We start from the raw sequence: 21,331 nt of genomic DNA, 5'->3' as shown, positions 1-21,331 counted from the left end.
TTTAAGTGGCTTAAGAGTTTCCCATCTTAAAAATAAGGGTTCTAGTATCTGCTTTCTCTTCTCACTTCACTGAGCTGTAGTCTTTTATGGGTGCTAAAAAGTACATTCTATTTACTGCTGTTTTTCAATAAATTTTTTAACTGTTGCACATTATTTTTGCATTAGCCCTGATTATTTTTAACTTTGAAAATCCTCCCTTGTTCAACACGGAAGACTTCCTAAATAAACTGTGGTTTTACCGCCCTATGTTTTATATGTGATATACAAAAGCTGTTAGCAATTAATTACTAATTATTATTACACAGACTATAACCCAAACATTCATATAGGTAGACTGAATCATGACTTTTTACAATGAGAAACAATAACAGAGTTAAACTTTCAGAGCCTAGAAACATTTATTTAAATCAATAACAGTTACGCACATGGGTGCTTTTGAAAATTCCATTAGGTACCTATCTGCATCCTTAGGAACCTAGATACCTTAAAAGATCTGGCCCTGAGAAGTACCAGATTTCAATGAGACTAAGGTGCCTAAATCCATTTTGAAAATAGGACTTAGTCTCCTATGTAACTTAGACATTTTTGAAAATTTTACCTTTAGTCTTACAGTCTATATTTAGGCTCATCAGCCTGTAATCACCAGGATCTCCTTTAGAGCCCTTTTTAAAAATTAGCAATATTAGCTACCTTGCAGTCATCTGATATAGAGACAGATTTCAGTAATAGGTTACTACAGTTAGTAGTTCTGCAATTTCATATTTTAGTTCCTTCAGAACTTTTGAGTAAATACCATCTGGTCCTAGTGACTTATTACTGTTTTAACAATTCATTCTAAAACTTCAATTTGAGACAATATTTCAGATTTGTCACCCAAAAAGGATAGTTCTGATGTGGCTATCGCCCCCACATCCTCTGTAGTGAAGATTAATGCAAAGAATTAATTTAGCTTCTCTGCGATGGCCTTGTCTTCTCTGAGTGCTCCTCTAATACTTTTGTTGTCTATTGGCCCCACTGCCCAATTGGCAGGCTTTCTGCTTCTGATTTACTTTTTTTTTTTTAATTGCTTTTTCCATCTTTATCAAGTTGCTTAACAAATCATTTCTTGAGCTGCCTTATTATACTTTTACAATTTATTTGCCAGAGTTTTGCTGCTTCCTATTTTACTCACTAGAATTTAACTTCCAAATTTTAAAGGATGCCTTTTTACCTCTAACAGCCTCAGTTACTCTGCTATTTAGCTATGGTGACATTCTTTTGGTTCTCCTACTGTCTTTTTTGATTTGGAGTTTACATTTAGTCTGAAACTCTATTATGGTGTTTTCTTGACCCCAATAAAAAATAAGATACAGTTATGCTAACAGTAGATAAAACTGGCATAGAATAATGACTTCTACATACAGATTTAGATTTTGATAGAAACATTTTTTGGACTAAATTACACTGCAGTGTTTCTAAAAGAACTTTTTTTCACAAGTAGATTTCAGCAAATTATATATCAATGTTATCTAATTAAGCAGAAATAACTAGATAAATGAAGATGTATAGTATTAGTTTTATCTAAATATTCACACCAAAAATTAACTGGAAAATATCAAATAGATATTATCACCAAAAGCATAAGTTAGCTGTCCTAATTGTACTACTGTACACTGTAAATCTATGTAGGTATTTAAAATTTCTAACATAACAACAGTCATATTGGGTCAGACCAATGGTTCATCTACCCCAGTATCTTGTCTTTTGATAGTGGGTAATGCCAGATGTTTCCAAGGAAATGAACAGAACAGGGCAATTATCAAGTGATTCTTCCCATTGTCCAGCTCCAGCACCTGCCAGTTCGAGGCTCTGTGACTTCTTTATTCACTTTCTATATACTATTCATGATTTTATAGACCTCTATGATAGCCTCCCCAGTTGTCTCTTTTCCAAGCTGAATAGTCCCAGTCTTTTTAATCTCTCCTCATATGGAGGCTGTTACATGCCTCTACACTTTAATATATCTTTTCTAAAATGGGGCAAACAGAACTGCATGGTGTAGGTGTACCATGGATTTATATAACAGCATTCTGATCTTTACTATCTTATTATCTATCCCTTTTCTAACGGTTCCTAACATTCTGTTAGCTTTTTTGACAGACGCTGCACATTGCGCAGATGGTTTCAGAGAACTATCCACAATGACTCAAAAATCTCTCTTGAGTAGTAACAGCTAATTTAGGCCACATAATTTTGTATGTCTACTTGGGATTATGTTTTCCAATGTGCATTACTTTGCATTTATCAGCATTGAATTTCATCTGCCATTTAGTTGCCCAGTCACCCAGTAGAACACTAGACTTTCTGACTGTTGTTAATGCTGGCTTCCGTCCCACCTTTGCATTCCAGGAGTACAGCCAACCAAATTATGATTGCCACATGCAAGAGTGTATTGCCAGGAAAGTGTACTGTGCCCCCTCTCTGGTCTTTCAAATTCATACTGGACAGCTATAATTTTGCCCTTATTATCCATATTATATCTTTCAGACTCTAGTTTCTTGGGTAAGGGGCTGGCTTTACAATGTAATAAACACACAAAGATACTACTTGTGTTCATTTCATCACATTATCTGGGTCTTACCTTTTCAATCACTGCAGAATTGAGAGATATTTGTATTTTTAAACATGATCTTCAAAACCGATTAAAAGCAGATGATTTTTCAATGCTCCTACAAAAAGGAGCTCTGCATCTTTAAAATTCTGCTGTATTTTCTCTCCCTCTCTCTTCTTTCACTGCAGGCAGTGTAGGCTCTGCAGCAGCTGGCTCATCCTATCAATAAGGTTCCGTTAGTCAAGGTGGAGGATGGGAGCAGAATGGAACTGTCCCTGCTCCTCAATGAGATCAGGGCAAACTATGAAATGCTCATCACCAGAAATCAGATAGAGACCGTCCTCTCAACAAGAACCCAGGTAATGAGAATAAGGAGACAATCTATGTCTACCAAATTCAGCCTCAACCTCTTTGAGGTACAGTATTTCCTTTTCAATGCAGCATATTACTGGATAAGGGATTTGGAATTTACTGCAGTATGACTAGACTTAGAAGCTAAAAAAATATGTTATGTTTAGGTTATGAAACTCATTCTAAAGGAATGATCTGTAATTAATCTGGATGTTTGTCTGTACATAAAAGACAGTTATATTGTTGTGACTAAAAAAACATGATGACATATACAATAACATGGTACCCTCTAGCCTCATTTAGAGTTATCCCTCAGGAGGAAAACATCTTGAGTATCATGTAGAGATGACGTAAAGAAGCCATTTATTAAGAGGATTTACAATTTTGAGCACATATGTTATGGAAAACTTTACCTTCTCGGGACAGATTTTCTATTGTTTTCATAAAACTATGCCATACTTGTCTGCAATGTTTATATTACTTGTTCTCTGTGTCATATTTTTAAAGGTTATAAATACCCTATTATAAATTCACACACAACTCATCTCTTCAGAACAACCATGTTACGATAATGTGCCAAATCTGGCTACAGCCATCAAATGCCAAGAAATCCACGCTGAAATTTGGGTCTTATATCACCCTGTTGTACTTTAATATTGCAGAAATTCTGAATACTGAGAGATTTACTCACCATAGGCCTGATTCCCCAGTACACTCTGACTGCTTTGCGCCACTCTGAAGGTGCAAAGCAGCCATAAACACAGTTTAACTATCTTATTAAGCCAACTTTACATTTTCTTTGCACCAGGGCAGCACAAAGCAGCCAAAGCGTACTGAGAAATCTGGCCTCAGATGTGTTGCAGTACTTAAGACACAAAACGGCAGGTAGAGAACAGAATTCAGCGCAAAGTGTGAATTACATGGTTTTTGTTACCGTAACGGTGGATAGATAACATTAAAAACACATTAACATTTTAAAGACAAAATATTAGCTCTTCTTTTACTCTCCTGCCAAGACCTGAATTCAAGAATTTTTCTCCTCAGTAAGAGCTGATGTCATAACAAGAACCTATGGTAAAGCAGTAAAGTACGCGAAGGAAAATGTTCTGCTTCAGGTGCTTGTGATGTCACCAATGCTTGCAGGCAAAACACAGAAATGTGAAAGGAACCCTAATTATCATTATCGTAATAAACACTACGTAAGTACTGAGCATTATTCCTACTAGAGTGCATGGAAGAAACTGACCTGACATGACCATTTTAAAGTCATGTAATATACCCCATAACTACAGCTACTGTCAATTTGCTTCTCAATCTAATTTATGTAACATATCTAATAGTGGAATAAGACCTGAAATAAGAATTGCAACTTCACTGACTTCAGTGAAGCTAGGCCTATTTTACACAGGGCTGGATTTGGTCATAATACAGTTGGCAAGCCAATACTGGGTCAGCATTACATCCAAGAGTGTTATAAAGTGCGGGAGAAGAGTGTTCTAAACATCTGGTTTAGGTTCTCTAATAGGTTAGCCTGACCATCCCTATCCTATACTTTTCTGCACCGAAGATAATACAAGTCTCAAAATTATTAATAAAATATTTCAGTGAATATCTGGCCCCGATATTGTTAATCAACTGAGATTTTGTACAGAATATGTCCAAGTTGTGTCTGTTTCTGTGAATATTTATGTTAAGATAGTAGAGACAAAAAGTATTCTGTTTTCTTAAGCCTCTTTCGTAGAGATGCAGCAGTTACTAAAGATGCAGCAAAGTATTTCCCAGTAGAGGTTGCAATACAAGAGGTTCCTCAGAGTTTACAATATTCTGATAATGACAGTTTAGCTTTTCATTACAACCTTGAATATATTCAGTTGCCACACAAAAAAACCCGTTTTAAGAGTAGATAAGATTTTTTTCAAAACTAAATTTATTTTATGTTCATTCTTTTAAAATATTTTTTATTTGTAATACTATTATCTTGTTTATATTTTCTGTAGCTAGAAGAAGCTACAAATGAAAGAATGGACAAAGATGAAGAAGCTTTAAAGGCAGCCAGAGCAGAGCTCAGTGAAGCCAGGCGACAATGGCATCATATGCAAATTGAAATTGAATCTCTCCAGGCTGTGGTAAGCATGGTCAAAAATTGATATTATCAACTTCCTGAAAAAAATAACCCATTTCTTCTTCTGACACGCAATATTCCGCAGTTCAATATGCACATCAATGACATCCAACAGATGATGGAAACACAGGAAGAACAGAAATGCATAGTGGCTTTGCCTTGGGCCTTTATCTCTTCTTCTTGGTCATTAATTGCCAGAAAATCTCCCAGTCAGTTATCAATGCTTAAGAATATGACATATTTTGATTCAGAATCTATAATTCTGCATATACTGCTATTATGTTTACTTTTTTACTCCTGCCAATCAGTACCCCCGGATTTCAAGAATTCTTCTACAGTATCCCCATATCAATTTCCTAATAAATATCCTGCCTGACTGATTCATTCAAATCATGTTTAATTCTTTGGAACTAGGGCTCTGAGTCAGCAAAACAATTAATCATATACTTTAAGTTAAGCATGTAGGTAAATGTTTTGCTGAATCACAGCTTTAGGTCTATAGTGTTGCTGAAAACAATTCTGTCCATCTATCCTACTGCTCTGACTGACTACATTAGGGAACTTTAGAAAACAATCCTTCTCCCACTGCTATCACCAGTTCATCTGCTCTGGTGGGAGATCTAGTGTAGATTAGTTTCTGGCAGCTTCCAGTGTCACACCAAAAGAGACTTGTGTACACCAGCACTCCCACTGGTGTAGATAAAGTGGTGGTAGCACTGATGGGAATTTTTCCTAAAATTCACTGGTGATGACAAGGCCTAGGAATTACACTATTTTTAACCCTATTTCAGAGAGATTCACTACTGACAACAGATGTTGTCAACAATTTCCCTATTGCAGGCAGGGTTTGTAACTTGATGATGATGACTTTGCAACACTGTGAATTCCTGTGACTATTAGATAACACATCATTCTGGACAGCTGGGTGAAATTACTCATAAAAACTGATTGATTTCATCAGATAGTAGAAGGCTACAATTTTTGTGTGTGATCTTCTAATTCAATTTATATGATGACAGATCTTACAGGAAAATTAAATGCAAAAAGCCACCAGTTTAAGTTTCTTATCAAAGGTGTTATAAAGCTGGATTATATTACAGTTCCTAAAGATTATTTAGCAAATAAATTGAAAAGTAAATTTAAAAATATGTTGTCTGAATTGTTAGTAAATACTATGTGGAACTGAACTTTTAGAACTACTTTTGGGACCTTTAATTTTGGATTTATTTGCCAGGAAAGAGGTTTGGAAAGTTGTCTGCATGCCTCAGAGCAGCAGTACCAGATGCAACTGCAGAATTTAAAAGCTGAGATTGAAGGTTTAGAGAAGGAGCTACAGCAAGTGAGGAGAGGTATTGAGAAACAGCTTCAAAAGCATGAAATACTACTGAACACTAAGATGAGGTTGGAGCAGGAGATAGCAACTTATCGCAGTTTGCTGGAGGAAGAGGAAAACAGGTATTTTACAGACTGGAGAAAGTGTATTTGCTTTCATATTATCTTTTTTAGAACTTCTATTTGCAATACTTTTCAGAGTTGCAATCACATGAATGCCGCCATTAAATATAATAGTAAATCCTTCATGAAAGGATATTTCATTTTGACCTGTGCAAAGTTCTATACAGGCATATTTAAAATCTAAAATTAATATGTTAAATGATTGCATGAACAATTTTCATGCCATTAAAATATCTTATCTTACAAAGTCTGCAGTGCTTATTTTTTCTGATTTTCCATGTTTTTGTTTAGAAAAATTATGGGTTTGTTTTTAAAGTAAACTTCATTATTTAACCAATATTTAAAGGCAGTTTGGCCCCCACAGTAGGAAATATTTAGGACTCACCAACCCTCACTGAAAAGAAAAAAGGAAGTACAGTGTGTGTGTGTGTATGTGTAAACTCACGTGTATTATCATATGTTTGCTTCAATACAGTTTTAACCTAATTATACATAATGGACCTGATTCACCACAGTGTTACACCGCTTTGATTTCAATTGAGTTACACCACCATCAAACTTGAGTAAAATATATTGATCAAAACCTGTAAAAAAAAATTGCTGTAATAATTCAACACAGATTTAGCTTTAAAGTTTTAAAGAGAGAAAACTTGAAAGAGAGAAAAGTTAAATAATTATAATTCCAAAGCTACTAGTTTAAACAGTTCCTCGTTTTCCCACATACACTGTACTGCTCATACATTAGCATTGGCACCTTTCAGCCTTCCCATGCTTTGAATATGTGAATTCCATGAAGATAAATTAGATAAATTTCATCTGGAAAATCTCAGGTATAGTGCAAATCAAAGGCAGGATTTGGGTTTTGCACATCTGAGTATCTGTTAACATAAATTATATTAAATATTGAAATATTGATAGGGTTCACATGTTAAAGAATAAGGGTCCCATTCTCCCTTAAATAGGGATAACCTCAATAGGCGACATGAAACTCAACTATTTTTGCAAGTGGAAGTATTTCTTAGGAATACTTTTGGGTGGGCGGGAATTTTGCCTCCTCAACCCCATGCAGAAGAAGCTAGAGGGTTTCACTCCCAGAACCTCACAGGCAAAAACGTTTGCACATTAGAGCCCCAAGTGAGGGAACTTATTTGGCATTTTTTCAATATATTGCTATTTTATAATTATGTAAAAATATACATAGCTCATTATGAATAAAACAAAAGAAAAATATTAAGAAAAGGTCTTTCTGGCATAATTCAAAATTACTGAAAACCTTTCAACAAATACAAATTTTCAACATTCTTTAGTCCTACAATCAAAATAAAGTGTGACTACAATAAATCTATATATGAATCCCATTGTCATTATTTCTACATATTTTCCCCTCAGTTGCTCATCATTCAAGTTTTTTATTAAAATAACATTATTACATTTTTGTAATATTTTCATTTTTTCAGGTTTCATTTTTCTACACATGATAGAAAAGATGACAGAAAACCTACCACCAGCAAGATAGCTTTTATCCCACCTTCAAGTGAGTTTTTTAAGATAAGGGAACATTCCTAAAATAAAACCACAATAGTTTCTCAGTTCTTAATGTTGCCCAGCTGAATTTCCTAAACAGGAGCTACAAAAAGCTATTAGTGTTGTGATGGACCGCATGCTTCCTTCCCACGGATAAACCCAAAGGAGAGTAAAACTTGTACCCCAAATTCCAGGAGTTAAAACTTTACTGAATTAAAGTATATTGATGTATGGTGTGCATCAGATTTCTTACAGTAAATTATTAAAAAACAAAGCTGATTCTACAAGGAGTCTGGTGGCACCTTAAAGACTATCAGATTTATTTGGACATAAGCTTTCGTGGGTAAAAAATCCACTTCTTCAGATGCATAGCTGATTGTGTATTTGATTAATGCATAACTAGGAAAGAACTATTTCTGATTTCTCTTATCTCAGATCTATTGTCACATATTCTAGTCCACAGTATCTTTAAAAAACAATTAAATGCCTAATTTAGTCACAGATAATGCCAAAATAAACAATTTAGAGCTAATTCTGCTCAGGCCAGAATGGAGAAGATGGCCAGAGACATGGCCTGGTGTATCATCCTCCACTGGAACTTTGTTTGCCAGGGCTGAATTCAGCTGGGTGAGTTAGGAGGGCATGCAGAGAAACACACATATTTTCTTCTGAAAGGGGGTAGTGTGTGCCCAAAGCTAGCACATACTGCTGATCACAACATATATTCCAGATAGGGGGCGTATCTGGTAACTGAGCTAAGTGACAGACTACAGTCCCTTAAGGAGATGGTACACAAGCTGGCATACTAGCCAGGATTGCCTCCTACTAGTCTCTTGAACATTATAAAGAGATCTTTTCCTGATGGTTGTACAAGGAGTGAAGGCTCCCTAGGAGGGCTCTGAAGAAATATCTAGTATATTTGCATTTTCCTTTACAGCTGGTGCCATAAAGAAGCATGAAGATGAAAAGGTGGAAAAATTGACAAAGCAAGCAATCTTAGATGGAAACATTGTGAAGGAAAGTGCTGAAGCTCATGGCACTATACAGTAAGACAAACATAAATTTAGCAAAATAATAATTATATACATATGTGTTCCATACATTTAAATTAAACCTCTCTGATCTACACTCTGTATTCCCGGTAGCATCCTTCTTGCATACCATTTCCAGTTAGCAAGGATGCAACTATAAGATCAGTGTAGACAGCACCTCCACTAATAAGTGGTGCTGTATCATTATTTTAGTGCTAAGTTGTTGCCTTGTTTTGATAGTATGCTCTTGGATCTGAACAAGGGAGGAGAAAGGGGAGGGGAAGTTCTTAGTTCTGCCTGTGTGTACTGGAGTTGTTGCCTGCAGTGTCTCAATAAATCCTTTGATTTCTATAAGCGAGTATTACAACTGGTGGCAGTAGCTTCAAGATGGCAAAAGCACTTTGGCCTGAGAATAAATTTATTGGTCATGCAGGTGAGACTGGAATCTGTGAGTATTTTACAGACTTTGAGCTATTGCTCTCTGTAAATGAGTGGATTGATGAGAAAGAAGTACAGTACTTAGAAGTGTTTCTGGATGGTGATGCCAAAGCCTTTTGCTAGCACCTTCCTAGTGCAAATCATAGATCTTACAAAAAGTAACACAAACATTTATACACTGCTGGGAGGTGGAGGGGGGAGGGGGGAAATTGGCTCTTTTGAAGTACCAGAAGGAATGATAAGCCAGGAGGCGTCAGGAAGGTGGAATTCCTGCATAGTTATTTGTGGGGATTGAGGAGATTGTTCAACAGGGCTTTCCCTGCACCATCCTGTCCAGAACATGACTTGAGTGAAGCAGAATGTGCTGCGCCAAATCTGGAACAGGCAATGCAGAGAGGGGCCTATGCCCAGTGGCAAGCCATGAGAGAATCCTGTGTGAAAAGATAGTTTATAAACAGTTTAATAGGGGAACTTCATAAACTGCTGGGGAAGGAAGATAACATACTAGATAATGCAATGGACCAGATTATATATAGAGTTACAAATGTGGAAGCAGAAATTGAGTTTCCTTAAAAGTATCAGCTGTTAATGCCCAGACTCGTGGTGACTTCTTTATGCCAGATGCAGCACTTCACTAAATAATTGCTAGTGAGATGGCTAAAATGCTGGAGGAGGCATGGGTGCAAGCTATTCTCAGGTGTCTCATGGGTTACATGAGACAGCAGACCAGATGACATTTGCAGGCAAAGTGGAGGAAAAGGCTACTGGAGTCAGAATTGCCCCAGCACAAGAACCCATACCGGAGAATCTAAAAATTGTTGAGGCAGTAGGGTCACCCTCAGCAACTATTAGCATGGGCCATTGGCAGAGCCGGCCAGATACCTGTTACTATGTGTCTAGAGACATCAACAGCTGGAAAACCACAATGCTGTTGGACTCATGACCTGAATTAAGTCTGATTTATGGAGAACACACAGTGCTGAAAGGAAAAAAAAGTTTATGTAGGAGGTAAACTGATAAGTATTGATCATCAACCACTGCACATAATGGGAGAAATCCAGCTCCTACTGAAGTCAGGGTTTTTGCACACTAAATGGGCTTTTGTTGAGGTGACCAATATTTCTAATGCTGTAGTATTGGGAGTGGATTTCATCCAAGAGCATCACAAGAACCCTTGGGGTGTTAATAAAACAAATTTGCCCCCATACAGTATTCAGATACCTCTGTTGGATGTGGGTAGGAGGAAGTGTGGATCCCGAGGGGCAACTTTTGGGGCCTTAGAGGTGACTCTATCATGACTACAGAAGGTGACAGAAATGAATGGCTTTCTGTGGTGGTTCAGAATAAAGTTGGGTGCAGCCAGGTCATCATTCAATAATACCTTTAAGAATAAAGAACTGTTGCAGTGAACCTGTAGGAGTGTTGAAAGCTACAAACATCCATTTAGAATTGCTGTTTGGCAGAAATGTGTTGCAAGCTGGACCAAACGAGGACTGGCCAGGAATGACAGCTAGTGAAAAATCAGACCACGGGGACAGTGTTCAATGTAGCTAGCGTCTCAAAGCCTCTCCTGGGGCAGAGGTCAAGAGCTGTGAAGCAATCCAGTCAGTAGTACAGCCTGGGGCTGACTTGACAGAAGCACCTGTAGAAGGCAATAAAAGGAAACAATCCGAACTGTTCTTACGATATGCTAGGGTGTTCTCCAAGAATACTGAAGAACTTGAGAGATATGATTAGCGGCAACATCAAACTGTGCTTAAAACAGAGAGCATTCCCATGATGCAGCCTCCACATCAGATCCCCCTGACATATCAGGTAACATTGAAATAGAAACAAGCAGTCCAGTGGCACCTTAAAGACTAACAAATTTATTTGGGCATAAGCTTTCGTGGGTAAAATTTGCCAAGTCTCCGTGTTGTTAATTAAAGCAATTATTAAGTATTATTTACCTTAACTTGCTTTACTAATATAGGACACCATCGTTGTTGTTTTTGCACTTTCTTTTTTTCATTAATATTTAATGAAAACTGGGCCAACTGTGTCACTAATATTCAATTACAATTACTCATTGCAATCATTAGGGCCTGATCCTGAAATCCTTATTTATGTAAGTAATCCATACTCATGCCAACTGTCTGATGGACTTAAATGGGACTACTTGCTTAAGTAAAGTTTACTCATGTGAGTGAAGGCTTTAGAATCAGGTTCTTAGCTACTATGTACTTAATTCTATCTTTACGCTAAAAGTAGGCTCAAGTTCTGAAGTCTGCATCTGGATTTCTAACCCTCCTTGTTTTGAATGCATTCAGATCCAGGGACTTGGTTCTGCCCATTACAGATACAGAGATAACTGCAAAACTCAGATCTGGGGTTGGATTTCAAATAACCTTCCCACTAATACCCTGGGGATGTTTGGACTCATGGTTTTGATCCATTTCTATTTTTCTACAATAAGTAGATATATAATGAGGTCTAACTCTTTAGTCCATATTTCTTGAGAATGTAGCTGTGAAAAAAGAACTCTGAAATCTTTGCATTTACTAAAATTATCTCCCTATCCCATTACGTAATTTTTCATCGCATTTTAAAAGCATACTTTGAAGATGTGTATTACTGTGCCTTCAGGATCACATTTACATTTCATTTATTGTTTCAGGACAGAAAAAGTGGATGAAGTTATTAAAGAATGGGAAGGATCTTTCTTTAAGGACAATCCTCATTTAAGGAAAAAGTCTGTTTCTTTGCGCTTTGATCTCCACCTAGCAGCAACAGATGACGGATGTTTACAGACTAAACAAAATAACCTACCTGACATTGAAGTCAGGCTGGTAATGAGAAGGTCTTGCAGTATTCCATCTATCAAACCTTAACCTGCAGCAAACTAACTCAAGGGTCATTTATGATGGGCTTTGGAAATAAATAACGTTAAGACAGATCTAGATGGACCACATGGCTTCCCCTCATCTGGTCACAACTATGAAATGTTACTAAGTATATGCTTTAATAATGTCAGATTCTCTTAAATGAAAGAGAGCAGGGTAAGGTGTTATATTTCAAGAAACCTAACTCCTATTAATTTTTTACTCTTTATTAATTTTCTCATTTGTTTTTTCCACAAACCTCGCTTTGCTTTGTAGAATTTCGTCAAATATTTAAGTATTGAATTATACCTTTATACTTTACATTACTTTTCTAACAAAGAATCTGTTTTCTCTTTTCAGTTAATGAAAACTGAACATTTTATTTTTGTAGTTCTTCAATATAAAAGTCATAATGTATCCTTGTATCACTTACAACACAAAAGTATCATACTGGATGGTATACATCTAAAACCATTTTAACTGACAAAAGGTAAATGCATACAAACTCTTAAAGTATGTAAACTATTACAAATAATTATAAATAAATTTTCCTTTACAAGGAAATGTCTAATATTTTTTAAATTTATTTGAGAAAGTAACCCATCCAAAACAGTCTGTTTTCTCCTGTGCATCCATGCACATATTCCTTAAGACCAGTTTTACAAGGAAATAATATTGAGCGATATCATGCTATTGATTTTTAAGGAGAATTCTCCATTAAAATCAATTCAGGGTTCTATTTTAAAACTGAGGGTATGATATAGGCCATTGAGAATACTACATTTATAGGTTTCCCATTAACTACCTCTCTGAGTTCTAGTGAAATACAGAGGGTGAAATCCAGACTGCTCTGTAGTCAATAGGAGATTTGTAGTCAATAGGAGATTTGCAACTGATTTCACTGGGGCCAGGATTTCACCCGATGTGAAATACAAAATATTAAGCCTAGTCCCACAGGCCCTCCATGCATGAGATTTCATGACTTTAATGGAAGTTCCACACTCAGAAGTCTTGTAGGATCAGCCCCAATGTGTTACTAGAAAGATCCACTGGCTCTATGGATACAGAGTAGAACCTCAAAGTTACAAACTGACCAGTCAACTACACACCTCATTTGGAACTGAAAGTACACAATCAGGCAGCAGAGTTGAATATAAACTACGGAAAAAATAAAAAATAATTAAACAAAAAGATTTGACAAGGTAAGGATCCTGTTTCTATGCTTATTTCATTTAAATTAAGATGGTTAAAAGCAGCATTTTTCTTCTGCAAGTAAACTTTCAAAGCTGTATTAAGTCAATGTTCAGTTGTAAGTTTTTGAAAGAACAGCCATAATGTTTTGTTCCAAGTTACAAACATTTCACAGTTATGAAGAACCTCCACTCCTGAGGTGTTTGTCACTCTGAGGTTCTACTGTATTGGCATTATATAAATATAAAATGAAAAATTCTAGAACTGCTTCTCCCTCCTGACTAATACATCTGTATTATCATCTGAGCAATAAGAAAATAGTTCCTTGAAGCTGTTAAAAATTTAGCCATCCCACAATTCTGAAAATAGTTATTTCCATACATTTCCAGTTGTTACAATAAGTGTTTAATTAAAGTAATTTATATAAAATCCTCTTTAAAAAGTAATTTATCCTACTGTCTTACAGTACACCTCTACCCCAATATAACACTGTCCTTGGGAGCCAAAAAATCTTACCGCGTTATAGGTGAAACACGTTATATTGAACTTGCTTTGATCTGCCGGAGCGCGCAGCCCCGCTGCTTTACCGCGTTTTATCCGAATTCGTGTTATATCGGGTCACATTATATCGGGGTAGAGGTGTATATGGCACATCATTATTATGCCTGGGCTTATTTACTGTATATTTAATTAAATTAACCAAATAAGGACTACAATTTAAGTCACAGATTTTATTATACCTTTTATGGTATCTTCCAATGCTAATTCAAAGCAGCATGGGCAAACCTCAGCTACATTAGATAGCTTTCTTTCCACAAGAAAACAGAAATACAAACATTTTCTTTAATAGACTGTGAAACTAGGTTTAAACAACATATATGTTTAGGTAAGACTGACTGTTTACTTATGAAGAAGATCTAAGATGTTGACCTTCCAAACTCTAATTGAAGTTCATGGGAGCTGCAAGCATTCAGTATCTCTGAAATGCATTCAGTATCTCTGTTTTCTGATGTTTCACATTAGCATGTCAAAATTTTATTCAGGTGTCAGCAATTGCCCTATTACCTATGGCATGCAAAACAGATACTGGCACTGCAAATTTCATCCAGTATTTAGTTAACCGCTTCTAAATTGTATTAATGTAAAAACAATGCATTTATACTGTAGGCCATTGTTCTATATCTACTGTACTAAGCCAACTAATTAACATTAACCTTGACAGTCAAATATTGATCTGGTGGTGTTAATACTTGAGTACTTGGCATCCTGAATGTAATAGCCTGTTCTAGTAATTCCACTATGCAGCTTTTCTGTGTTTATAGTATATATCTTTTACAATACTTGAATTTAAAGTAAGTTAAAACTGCTTTAAGGCACTTTGAACAGGGATATGAATTTACCAAAGTAAATGATACCACTGCTATAAAGAATAATAAAATTGAACCTGAAACTGCATATTATGTGATTTTGACATGCACTTATATTGAAAGGTGTGTGCAGGTGGGGAGGGGCGCGCGTGCATACACACACCCTAAAATGAATGCAGTGGACTACAGGTACTCTAGCATTACAACCCATGCTTGCTATAGATCTTCTCTACAAATATTATGATCCCAGGTTTCCTATGAATTTTCTCATATCACATGGGGGGCGGGGGATGAGTATATTGCCTGGCATATCATCATTTATTTATTATTGACTGTTAGTATTTGGGTATGCCAATGACCCTGACCAGGACTGGAGCCCCACTGTGCCAGCCACTGTACAAATACAGAATAGAAAACTGAAGAGTTTACAATCTAAAAGACAACACAGACAAATAGAATAGACAAACAGCAAATAAGTAATTATCAGAAGTCTAGACTGACATATATGACAGTAAAAAACTATTTAGGCACATGGATACTCACAAGAAAAGTTTGCACAGGAACATAGGAATTGCCATACCAGATCAGAGCAATCATCCAGAATCTTGTATCTGACAATGGTCTGTACCAGATGCATCATAAGAAGGTGCTAGAATCCCTGCAATTGGGTAAATATGGAATAACCTTACCCATAAGGAAAATTTCATTTTAACCATCCATCATTTGGCATATGCCATGAAACATGATATTCTCTGTATTTTTTATCCTATCTAATGCAACTACGACTGTTCTCACTACCCATATAAACTTTTATTGGACCAACTTCTGTTGGTGAGACAGGCAAGCTTTCTGGCTTATGCAGAACCCTTCTTCAGGTCTGTGAAACATATTCAGGGCATGTCTTCACTGGCAACATTAAAGTGCTGCCGCGGCAGTGCTTTAATGTGGCTTGTGTAGTTGCAGAATAGCGCTGGGAATAGCTTCCAGCACTCTAAAAAAACCACCTCCATGAGGGGTAGGGTGACCAGATCACCCAAGACAAATATCGGGACGCGGGGGGAGAGGAGGGGTGGCGCGGGAGGGGGGGCACGGCGGGGGGGGGCAAAAAAAAACCAAACCCTTCCTCCGCAAGCGCTGGAGGGAGGCCCGGGAGACTCAGGGGAAACGCGGGGCCGGGGTGAGTAACAGTCCGGCCTGGTCCCTTGCAGGCAGGACTCAGTTGGGTGGTAGGGCGAGGAGGGGAGCGGCCCGCGGGGCCAGGCGGCGGCTGTTCTCACCCCCGGCCAGCGGGACTTGGGAGCAGCCGCTGCTGCAGCTCCCACTGCCGCGGGGGAGGAAGCGGCCATGGCGCTCCGCGGCTGCAGCTCTGGCGCCCCCGAACTCCCCGAGCCGGGGCCTGCTGCGGGGACCCAGCAGCGCGCATGCTGCGCCCAGCCCCTGGCCAGTCGCGTCTGGGCTGCTGCCCAGCTGGTGCTATCCCGCGGCGGCCCCGGAGTGGGGGCAGCAGGCCCCAGCCCCCCCGTCCCGCAGGGGAACAAACGGGGCTGGGCTGCCGATGGGAATAGCTCCCAGCGCTGGTGCACTTTCTACACTGGCACTTTACAGCACTGAAACTTGCAGCACTCGGGGGGGTGTTTTTTCACACCCCTAAGCGAGAAAGTTGCAGCGCTTTAAAGTGCCAGTGTAGACAAGCCCTTAGAGTGTCACAGTTAAATACAAGGTGCAACACCTTGTTTAGCATAAGCAGTGAACACATATATCAAGGAACCGTTCAAGGTGAAGTGGCCTGTATTGTTCTAGTCATTTTCATTGTTCCTTGTTTTCAAGTTTTGATACCCAATTTAATCACATAAAGCATCTTCAGGGCCAATCAAATCTCTATTCAGTCTTCGAGTCACCAGAACTGACAGGTGACCCAACAAGCTATTTCTTTCTTTAAGAGATGGAGTAAACATTTCAAATACCCATTATACCTCATTGACAGACTTAACAGCAGTTCCTGTTATATTTCATTTTTCCTCTCGTTCCTGCCTGCATTCTCAATTAAGACCTCTCAGGTTCTTTAACAACTGAGATCTTCTGATGGAGACCAGTGGCAGCCTCCCATCTCTAGATGCAGGATCTTGGGGAACAGGCTGTCCCTTCATCATTGTGGAAGTAGATATTTTCTGGTAAAAGAATATATGAAGTACATTCCCTCTTCCAGGAGCTGCAGAGTTAACCTATTTTCAGAAGGAAAAACACAGGACCTAAATTACAATAAAGGGCATGTGGGAAGAAAACGGTATTTATTTATCCACGACCCAGTGACTGCTTTCTTCCCTGTCCCTTGAAAGCTCCACTAATTTTTTCTCCTCACTCTAAGTCCTCCAATACCTATTCTTGCTTATCTCCTTCAGTCCCTACACTGTGTCTTCATCCTTTGGAGTTTTCCACTCTACTGTATTTTCTGCTCTTTTGTCTTCTCTCATTTTTTTCTCTTATGCTGTCCTCACTCCTTGACCTTTTTCTTCGAATGTCCAACCATCAGCCCAACTCCTTACTTCCTTGCCTCTCCCCATATTTTTTTTTTCAATGACTATCTCTAACTGGGGAGAGGACGTGACATTACCATAGGCAGCACGAGAACCACCAGCTGGAGGAGGATAGCCCCCAGCTCCACCCCTTCTGCCCGAGGCCTCACCCCTTCCGTGTCCCGTCCCCGCCGCCGGAGCCCAGAGCCCCGCAATTGCAGCCACTGGCCTCTGCCCCAGGCTAGCCCCCCAAACCCCGGAGCACTGGGACGGTAGGTGAACATAAGAACGGCCATACTGGGACAGACCAAAGGTCCATCTAGCCCAGTATCCTGTCTTCCGACAGTGGCCAATGCCAGGTGCCCCAGAGGGAATGAACAGAACAGGTAATAATCAAGTGATTCATCCCCTGTCGCCCATTCCCAGCTTCTTGCAAACAGAGGATAGGGACACCAACCCTGTCCATCCTGGCTAATAGCCATTGATGGACCTATCCTCCATGAAGTTATTAGTTCTTTTTTGAACCCCGTTACAGTCTTGCCCTTCACAACATCCTCTGGCAAAGAGTTCCACAGGTTGACTGTGTGTTATGTGAAAAAATACTTCCTTTTGTTTGTTTTAAATCTGCTACCTATTAATTTAATTTGGTGACCCCTAATTCTTATTTTATGCGGAGTAAACAACACTTCCTTATTTACTTTCTCCACACCAGCCATTTTATAGACCCTTATGATATTCCCCCTCAGTCATCTCTTTTCAAAGCTGAAAAGTCCTAATCTTATTAATCTCTCCTCATATGGCAGCCATTTCATACCCCTTATCATTTTTGTTGTCCTATTCTGAACCTTTTCCAATTTCAATATATCTTTTTTGAGATGGGGCGACCACACCTGCATGCTATATTCAAGATGTGGGTGTACCATGGATTTATATAGAGGCAATATAATATTTTCTGTCTTTTTATCTATCCCTTTCTTAATGATTCCCAACATTCTGTTTCCTTTTTTGACTGCCGCTGCACATTGAGTGGATGTTTTCAGAAAACTATGCACAATGACTCCAAGATCTCTTTCTTGAGTGGTAACAGCTAATTTAGACCCCATCACTGTATACGTATAGTTGGGATTATGTTTTTCATTGTGTATTACTTTGCATTTATCAACATTGAATTTCATCTGCCTTTATATCAAGTATCAGGGGGTGGCTGTGTTAGTCTGTACCCACAAAAACAACAAGGAATCCGGTGGCACCTCTGTTAGTCTTTAAAGTGCCAACGGACTCCTTGTTGTTTATCTGCCATTTTGTTGCCCAGTCACCCAGTTTTGTGAGATCCTTTTGTAGCTCTTCGCAGTCTGCCTGGGACTTAACTATCTTGAGTAGTTTTGTATCATCTGCAAATTTTGCCACCTGTTTACACCTTTTTCCAAATCATTTATGAATGTGTTGAATAGGACCCCTGGGGGACACCACTATTTACTTCTCTCCATTCTGAAAACAGCACATTTATTCCTACCCTTTGTTTCCTATCTTTTAAACAGTTACCAATCCATGAGAGGACCTTCCCTCTGATCCCATGACAGCTCCAGGGCAGCACAGGGCAGGAGAACTGGGGCGCGGATGCAGTCCTGGAGCACTGGGAGGACAAGCGGCAAGGCTGGAGCCACAGCCCCGCCAGGCCTGGAACGCCAGGACAGGTGGCATGGCCCCAGCCTGAGCCATGGCACGGAGGAGCTGCAGAGTGGGAAGCAGGATGGAGCCTGCGGGGGAGGAGGGGGGAGAGTGTGGGCAGGGCCACACCTGGCTGTTTGGGGAGGCACAGCCTCCTCCAGCCTATGATAGCTGCTGCCCATGGCCATTATGCCCGATTCTGCCAACTTTTCTCATTTTAAATTGTGCATTACTTAGCTTGTAGGCCTCTCAAGACTAGGGGGAAATGCTTGCAGTATCCAGTATTATTCAGTAGGAGTAAGCGTGGTAGAAATGAGCCCATTAGCAAAAACAGCCTTACAGATTAGCACCAGAAAGCCCAATTATGCAATTTTTACTTGCATTGTTCTACATTTATTCACAACCGTAGTCCCATTAATTCCAGTGGGACTGCTCTCGTGAGTTAAGTGCTCAACCACGTAAATATAACACAATTGGGACCAGAGTACACAAATGCCAATGAGAAACATTTCAAAAACCTAGACTCACATGACCATATCTAAGGCATCTTTCTCAGTATTTTAGCTTTTTCATATCCTCAAAATCATGTTATTGCTAGATTGGAGAGAAAAGTGTGGTGTAATGGTGTGAGCCCAAGACTGAAAGCCAGGATTCATGGATGTTAGTCCCACCTCTAACACTAACTGCCACCTGCACTTTTCTCCATGAACTTCTTTACCAACAGCAGGCAAAACTTGGGTAAAATGGTATTTTCACATTTAAAAAGATTTTTTTCTCATAAATGTTCTGATGCTGTAAAAATGCTGGTTTAAAAAGCGCATGCAGCTGATCATAAAATATGGATGTTGGTTCCTTTTGTCTTTTAGTAGCCCAATGCAAGTCATGGATTTATCCCTTGTCCTTCAGCAAGTCTTGATTGTAGCCACAGATTGTGAACCAGTGAGGCCAGGGCCCTTGCCCTTCTATTTGTTTGCAAAAGTGACATTTCTTCAGTGACCAACATCTGCTTTAGACAAAGGGTGAAGGCCCAGGAGAAAACGCTGGGTCCTATTTCTGCCAGCACCAAGCCCCCTACCTAGCTTCAGACACTGTAGCAGTTCATGCAAGTAATTAATAGTAACCATGTCCAGCACTGCCTCCTTTTAGAGTCACAGCTGAGTGGGGCACGCCTTGGGTTATAAAATAACCATATGCTAGTCCCATCCGATGTAGCGCCTCATAGCACTACCCCTGTGTGGGGCACAGGGACACCGCCTATCAGCATCACAGCCATGTGTGGGAATGCAGGGCTCGAGGCCGGTCTGGCAGAGCTGTAGCGCCTGCACGCGCTAGGCCCTGAGGCGCAAAGGGGGAGCTGACAGGACCCTAGGAAAGGGGACCCCCCGGGGCAGCGCTCGCAGGCGGGAAAAGGCGCCCAAGCCCATTCGCGGCCTTCTCCTCGAGCGACGGCTGCCAGGCGGGAGGCGCGAGGCTAACAGCCGCGAGGGGAAAAAAAGGCGCCAAACCCAGCTCCTCCCCCTCCCTCGAGCTGTCCCTGAGGCACGAGACGAACGTACAAGCCGGGAGAGACCAACGCTCCGAACACCACCTCCCCGCCCAGCCAACTGCCGCGCATCACGTGGTCTCTGACCTCCGCCTGATACGTCACTAGGCTCGCCTTGCGTCGCTCCGTTCGCTTTGCGGGTGCCGCACGTCACGTCACGTGGCATGCGTGCCGGCCCGGCGAAGCGGCTCCTCGCTGGGCTTTCTTTACCCGCTCGGCTCTTCAGATTCGCCATAGAATAACCGTCCGGCCCCTGCCCTTATTGTAGACGATAAAAATCCCCGGGTGACGTACGAAGGTGTCTGGCTCGGAATAAACCTGGGGAGGGAGCAAGGGAGCGGGGCCGCTGGGACGCCGTGTGGAAAGTGCTGAGGCGGAAGGGCAGGCGGCTTCCCGCTGCTGCCCGGACCCCCAGTCGCTCGGTGTGGGTTGGGAACAAAGGGGCCGCGGCCGGTGCTGGAGCGGGTGAGTCTCCGAGGGGCGGCGAGAGGCTGGGCGGTGCGCGGGAGTGGGGCCGCCCCGGCAGGTGCTGGGGCTCGGGCTTCGGCCCCGGGAATCGCAGAGCCACGCGGCCTCTCGGCGGAGCCTGAGCCTCCGAAGGGGGAGGGGGAGACGGAGCCGATCCCCACCCCCGCGTACACGCCCATGGCCGGGGGAGAGGGGAGCTACCCCCCCCC

General features: G+C 40.3%; 2 protein-coding genes across 9 annotated transcripts in view; both read left to right on the top strand.

Annotated features, from left to right (window-relative positions):
• The first annotated feature begins 2,778 nt into the window (after positions 1–2,778).
• Positions 2,779–12,505, top strand: KRT222 (keratin 222). 6 transcript variants are annotated; one of them, XM_034756140.1, is made up of 7 exons: positions 2,871–2,949; positions 3,986–4,140; positions 4,939–5,067; positions 6,298–6,518; positions 7,976–8,052; positions 8,980–9,088; positions 12,168–12,505. In XM_034756140.1, exons 2-7 carry the CDS (start codon positions 4,066–4,068, stop codon positions 12,379–12,381), a joined length of 825 nt encoding a protein of 274 aa, XP_034612031.1. In that variant the 5' UTR covers positions 2,871–2,949; positions 3,986–4,065; the 3' UTR covers positions 12,382–12,505. The 6 variants fall into 6 exon arrangements, with proteins under 6 accessions (XP_034612029.1, XP_034612034.1, XP_034612030.1 ...); XM_034756142.1 differs by lacking the exon at positions 2,871–2,949 and adding an exon at positions 3,577–3,826; XM_034756138.1 differs by lacking the exon at positions 3,986–4,140 and having other exon boundaries at positions 2,779–2,949.
• Positions 12,506–20,814: 8,309 nt separating this feature from the next.
• The window catches only part of SMARCE1 (SWI/SNF related, matrix associated, actin dependent regulator of chromatin, subfamily e, member 1), a 27,831-nt gene continuing 27,314 nt past the window's right edge, over positions 20,815–21,331 (top strand). For 2 of the 3 annotated variants that reach the window (XM_034755784.1, XM_034755781.1), the window contains exon 1: positions 20,973–21,119. The gene's annotated coding sequence lies outside the window, so the exon portion shown is untranslated. Of the gene's footprint in view, positions 20,953–20,972; positions 21,120–21,331 lie in introns of those variants that run through there. The other variant, XM_034755782.1, reaches the window with a different exon arrangement.

The sequence above is a fragment of the Trachemys scripta genome, chromosome 23 (assembly GCF_013100865.1).
Source record: "Trachemys scripta elegans isolate TJP31775 chromosome 23, CAS_Tse_1.0, whole genome shotgun sequence".
Taxonomy (NCBI): Eukaryota; Metazoa; Chordata; order Testudines; family Emydidae; genus Trachemys; species Trachemys scripta.
The sequence above is the reverse complement of the archived record's forward strand: the minus strand, read 5'-3'. Positions and strand labels throughout refer to the sequence as shown.